Source organism: Hesperophylax consimilis, chromosome 9, assembly GCF_061612785.1.
Source record: "Hesperophylax consimilis isolate HC1 chromosome 9, BYU_Hcon_1.0, whole genome shotgun sequence".
NCBI lineage: Eukaryota > Metazoa > Arthropoda > Insecta > Trichoptera > Limnephilidae > Hesperophylax > Hesperophylax consimilis.
In genome coordinates, this window is record NC_142844.1 from 9625545 (window position 1) to 9632203 (window position 6659).

General features: G+C 35.3%; 1 protein-coding gene across 1 annotated transcript in view; it reads left to right on the forward strand.

The window, feature by feature from the left end:
* LOC149420881 (cilia- and flagella-associated protein 44) overlaps positions 1–6320 on the forward strand; it is a 37564-nt gene extending 31244 nt beyond the window's left edge. Inside the window, exons 32-36 of the mRNA XM_089635139.1 lie at positions 518–675; positions 3711–3833; positions 3925–4063; positions 5264–5492; positions 5644–6320. Of these exons, the coding sequence (XP_089491265.1) occupies positions 518–675; positions 3711–3833; positions 3925–4063; positions 5264–5492; positions 5644–6038 (1044 nt within the window). The 3' untranslated portion in view covers positions 6039–6320. The remainder of the gene's footprint in view (positions 1–517; positions 676–3710; positions 3834–3924; positions 4064–5263; positions 5493–5643) is intronic.
* The last annotated feature ends 339 nt before the right edge of the window (positions 6321–6659 follow it).

Here is a 6659-nt window from a genome sequence, read left to right on the forward strand (position 1 = left end):
ACAAAATTATTTCATTTTAATAGTTGAATAATAATTATTTTTCCATATTTAAAATGTTTATTTCTTTTGTTTACATTTTCGACATATTTTTGACAGATTATCAAGTTTTACGATGTCCATTTGAATGGTATAATACAATATTGTTTTTTTGATGGACAATGGTACTAAGGCAATTTTTTATAGATACTTCCAGCTTAACAAAAAATTCTACAATTTTAATACCTACCCTGTGATTTTTCATAAGTCTGCGGTAGTAACATTTTTTTTTTTTTTTTAAAGAAATACAAACATTCCCGGGTTACGAATAACCTGACAATATTTGAAAATCTCCTACTACCACCACAGTAAGCTGAAAATGTTGCTTGTGTTGTGATGGAGGACTTTGCCAGCCGAGGAATTGAACACACTACGCCTGGGTGGGACCCTAACGCGATGTCAACTCGGCCACCGACCGGTCAAAACATAAAAAACATAAAAAGTCTTTGAATGGTGTTCTCTTTATAGCTATTTATTTCAGGAGCTGAAGGCGGAAGTCCAGCGCTTGAAGCTGAAACCACTGTCGTGCCAGCCCGCCCTCCCTCCTCCGCCTTCCCCCTGCGCTACATCCATCTCTGTGCCCCCCAGTGGAAGGGAGACCCCGGCGCCCGCACCCCCATTATACGATACTAACATTAAGTAACTACATATATGATATTATAGTACCTTCTAGTTATTTTTAATATACAAATGTCCGGCGGTAAAGTGCATTAACTACGGGGGAACTAACTATGTGATTTTAGAAACAAAAAAGATGAATTATTTTTTTAGAAATTCTGACATATTAAGGTAGTTTTTAGATAAAAATATTTGAATTTTTTTATTTTATTAAAACACAAATAACTTTGTTTATCACTTTATTAAAAGCAACCTCTACATGTTTCGTGAACGAATTTCACCTCATCAGGAGTAAGTATACGCTTAAATAACTTTGTTTATATCACTTTATTATACACAACTTCTACCTACATGTTTCGTGAACGAAGTTCACCTCATCAGTAGTAAGTACTGAGTATGTAGGTTTAAATATATATATATATTTTTTTTTTTTAACCTTTCCTAATCTGTGGTGTGTATTTACCAGAGATGTGCAAAATGGGTACCCAAAACCATTTGAAATGCAAAATGGAAATGGGTCAAAACTTTTCCATTTGAAAATGCAAAATGCAAAATGGTTTTTAGAAAAGCATTTCAAATGCAAAATTCAAAATACCTATTTTCAAAATGCATTGAAAATGCAAAATGGTTTCTCAGGTCAAACAATTAAAATAATTATAGAATTTTTAAACAATTTTGTCATTTAATAATGGACGTCAATGTAGAACAAACATATTACATGATGGTAAATCCAAAAACACCACGACTACAGATTATGAAACCACAACAAATTTGCGCGGGACTAATGTTGCCAACGTAAAAACATAGAAACTGCTATCTAACATTTAATATTACAGCGTCATGGCCCCATGTTCAGTATTTGAATCAGTATTTTTTGTAATGGTATCACTCAATAAGGAAGTTGAGTCCATTTTTTTTATTTTTTTTTATCAATGTTCGCATTCAAACTTAAATACTGGTTTTTTTTTTTTTTTTTTTAAAGTTTGTTTTCATAATTAAATTAATTCTCAAAGTTTAAATTTTATTAAGCCCGCCAAAACGAGCGGAATCCGAGCGGTAAGAGGCGGGGTGTGGTGTGACGTCATTAGAACTGTGAAAACCACGACGCTCAAGCATTTTGTATGGAAAAATTTTAATTCTTCAACAAGGAATTCCAGTAATTTTTTTACCAATGTTAACCGTCTATTAGAATTGATGTTATTAAAAAAAAAGAAAATTGATTAAGATTTCATAGTTAAATTAATATTTTAAGTTAGAATATTTGCTTTTCCCGCCCGGTACGGTACTGTACGGTATTGCCGTCGCTACTTGTTGACGTTCCACGCGCTAATTCAGGACCACCGCGCAGAAAAGTAAAGACCAAAAGTAAAATAACGGTTTACAGCCCAGTTCACTGTGAGACCTTTCTGGGCGGCCGGCGGCCTGAAGTGTATCACATGCTATGTGACATGTATAATAATAAAAACTTCTAAGTTATGCAATAAACAACATATTATTATAAAGCACTATACGAATATGTATCTTTAGAAATCCATTTCATATAATAATAACAACAAATACGTACATATATTTGACAAACCCAAATAAACCTTTGGCCTATACACCTCTCTCATCTAAACCGACCATCTCTCATGTAATAGAAAGAGATGCACCATAGGTGATCCGTTGAACGTACAAGTCACGACACATGTGACGTCAGAATTCTTTCGACCAATCGTGGAGCGTCTACAGTCTATTGCTATTGAATGCTTTTTCAAGAACGTTTAATTAATTCTAAGAATAATAATATAGAAATATATTTATATTTTTAGAATCGATATTTTTTTATCTACATGAACATATTTTTTATAAGTCAAAATATTTTTCACTCAACTTCCTTATTGCCAGGGCTCCTACCAGGGAGCACCTTGACAAATGTAAATTATCTCTCATAGCGAGGTTGAGGACCGACTGATATTTGGGGCTTATGAAAAAAAATGAGTGGAGATAGTAGGAAGAATTTTGCAAAAAAGCATTTAAAATGGCAAATGCATTGAGAAAAGCATTTAAAATGCAAAATGCAAAATGGTTTTTAGAAAAGCATTTAAAATGCAAAATGCAAAATGGTTTTTAGAAAAGCATTTAAAATGCAAAATGGAAAATACCCATTTTGCATTTTGCATTTCCATTTGAAATGGATTTATTTGAAATAAAGCACATCTCTGGTATTTACTACACATTGCTTTTAATAACTTTAAAAACTCTATAAATATAATAAATTCTGGGTTCAGATTTTAAGTATTCCTCCGTTATACATTTAGCATTGAATTAAAAAATAATATTTTACATAGTTTTCAAATTCAATTAAAAATCAGAGTTTTTTGTTAAAAATCGGGAACAAATACACCAATACAATCAACCGTGTGATACTAATACGTGAAGAGTGTGCGAGGAAATGACACGCTATTGATGTCTCGCTTTAATTTGCTATGCGGGAACATGAGACATCCACACTTCTGCAGTTGTAGTTTTTGATTTTGACCATCGATACCTACGACCGCACAGCTGTGTTTGTGCCAGCCGCCAGCCGCTAGCCAGTTGGCCGCGAACCGTAGTTAGATGTGGACCCCTTGCATGTTTCTTTAGCATCTGCCGATGGTGTTTTTCATGTTTTCAGCAATTAAATTACAATTATTATCACTTTTGATATAAAATATAATAAACATAATCGATTAGCTATGAATATTCATATTTTTCCGATATTAAATCGCTTATTTTGAGATGTGTATTGACTACACAGCACCGGAACACGTGTATTTTTTAGCACAGTAAGGGTAAGGTTAATAAAATAAATAATTTCAGAAGAAATTTTCTTTGAAAAAAAAATTGAATTTTTTGTATGGGAAAATAAATATACTACTATGGAAAAATATTTTAGTATGGGAAAAAAAGTTGGAATTTCGAAAAAAGTTATTTTTCTTTTTTACTTCTACCATCATCTCCCGAAGTTAGCGCACTTTACCCTCGGACACTCTGTGTATAATACAATGAATTCACTGTATTTTTTTCTGTTACAGAACAGTGGCGACAACTTTGGCAACATGCTTGATTGAGTCGGGACTGGAAGTCATAACTGACGTAAACATGGATAAATGTCTTTTGGACGAAATTGCTGATGTGCTGCCTTTTTTAGTAATTGGGTAAATACCGACTTCAATGGAATAAATGGCTCGAAAGATATTTTTTATTTATTTTGCAATATGATTATTTTTATCACACACTCTTTTCCAGGAAGCTGAATATCAACATAGCAACAAACAGAATACTGAAGAAGCTATCTTTGTCCTGTGATACAGAGGAGAATATCATAAAGGCCAAACAGTGCAAGAGTTGCATCGCAGATATTCTGAGGCAAATTGTCAAAGAAAATGTAAGATCTATCAAAATTCTATTTGTCGTATACCTGGCGATGTTCGGGGTTATGGATGGTTTAAAGGAAAGTTTTGAGATTTAAATTAATAATAAAATGAGGTAAAATTTATTTTTTAAAACTTATTTCATTTTTATATCCGGTTAATATTGTCAATGTGAAGTGTCAAGTGTGTAATCCCATCCCATCTTGAACAGATTTTTCTCCCCCCGACTCTCGGAAGTTAACTATCTGTTATGTTTGACACCATTTAAAAAATTTTCACACTGTCCCTTATTTTAGATTGATTTTCAAAATAAATAAATGTAGTAATATGAAGCACAAACAACACTGGGGGGATAAGAACTGTGTAAGCACATGAATGAGGCCTCAGCGTGGTTCTTTAGTTTAGAGAAAAACAAGTACACTTATTTTAAAAAAAACTAACTAACTAAGCATTTGCCGTTTCCCAGCAGGTATAGCCAGAAAAGATGGACTCCAACACAATTCTGTTTTAGCACACATTTCTTTCTTCATTCGCATTCCTAAATCGTTTCAAAAGAACTATCTGTCATTGTGACTTCGATTCTATTATGGGCCGACTCTTATATTTGATTCACTTGATTAGGCCATGTTTCCTCGGGCGTCCCCGACTTCTACCATTCACTATCTCATTGTGTTATATTCTCTGTATACTCCTTTCTTTGTTCATTTGCTCTGCATGTGCCAACCATACCAGCGTCTGTTTCCTAATCTTATCCATTACACTTAGGACCGGTTGTTTCGGAGAATTTGAACAATTCATCAAATTTCATCGTTCATTTTCGGGGTCTGTGAAAGTCGTATTCAAGTTCTGTTATTATATCATTATAGGCTAGTTGCTTGACAGAACTGAAATAAAAACAAAACTTGAAAAAATCTTTCAAAGAACTTGAAAATTAACTTTGGAATTTTAATAATTGTTCAAATTCTCCGAAACAACCCGTCCTTATATCAGCCTTGTAAGAATTTTCGGGATCTCCACATTTTTGACATAGTCATATGAGGTACTCGCACATACACATCTTGGGGATAACTAATGCATTCAATGTAATTTCATCCTTCCTCTGCCGGTTTCATGCCTCACTGCTATACATGTTTATATTTATTAATTAATTTGTTCTACAAATAATATAATGATTTTATTGTCATTTCCCACATAGTAGAAATATTTATTTTCAGTTGGTCCTGGGTGAAATGAGTCCTCTTGTGCAGCTGGCCCGCTCCAAGCAGCGCGAGCAGGAGGGCGCCAAAGACGTGCAGCGGGCACTTGTCGGGGCGGTGGTCAGCCTGCTGGAGCTGGGCGCTTCCTCGCAGCTGGTGGATGCGGCGGTGGCCACCTTGCTCGTGGAACACCCGGAGGTGGTGGAGCAGACCATCAACGCTGAAGAGCTGCTCGAGGCGGTGCAAGGTGAGTCTGTCATGTCTCTAGAGATGCAGTGTAAGCAGGAGGGCATCAAGGACGTGCAGCACATGATTTTTGCCTATTTTTAAAATTTTGCGTGATTATTAAATAATTTGAAAAACATAGTTAAATAATAATCTTCTTTTAATAATTACAGATGAAATGGAAGTAACAGATGAAAATGCAGTTCTTGATGTGGTCCGGAGTGTTATATTGTGCATCTTGGCACAGGCCCTGGAGCCAGGAGAGGCAACCGCAGTAGCTGAGGAGATCCGAGAGCTGCAGAAGTCTGCTTCATCAGTTTCTGTACAACCTAAAGCCAGCAAGTCCGCCCTGAGAAAAGTTTCCTCTGTTGTGTCCACCGCACGCAGTACCACTAGCCAGATGACGAAAAAGGTTTCTGTCGTGGACGCTAAGAGCGAAGCTTCTGTATCCGCACCTGCCAAGGGAAGCAGAATCTCACAAGGCGAATCCGCCAAGGGGAGCATTACTTCACGGCAAGGTCAATCGGCAAAGGGTAGCAAAACCTCCCAAAAGAGTGATCCGAACTAATACCAGGGAACAAATTCTATTTACAGTGGAGACTTTCAAGCTTTATTAATAAGTGGCAAAACCTCCTAGAAGGGTGTTGCGAAATAAACTCACATAAAATGTATTTGTATGGATTAATTAGTAGAGCCTATGAATGGATAAACCTTTTTCAATATGATAAAAATCGTAACAATAATAATTATTTGAATATGTACCTGTTTGACTTTAAAATAAAATTTAGTGGTATAAATGTTCTTCATCTGTTTGGTAGGTACGTACTTATCCAGAGAAATGTTTGCTTATTCTTGGAAAGTAGTTGGCAACCCCAAGCTTCTTTGTTCTACGCATTCGGGTTAGACCTTAGGTTCTCAACATGGGGGATAACCCTCCTTGTGGACGTTGGAGACTTTCAGAGGGTAATAGAATACCCAAAGAAAATTAGGAGAGTTGAGATGACACAGTGAGGGCATAGGTAGGTAAAAAATATATAGTCTAAAAAAGACAAAAAAAACATGCTAATCACTTACTAATAAGGCAAAGTAAACTTATTATTTATTGCAATCATTTGTATCACGTGTGTAAAAACTCACATATTTCAGTAGTTCCATTCCAAGAAAGATTCCATTACATTCAGATCTACAT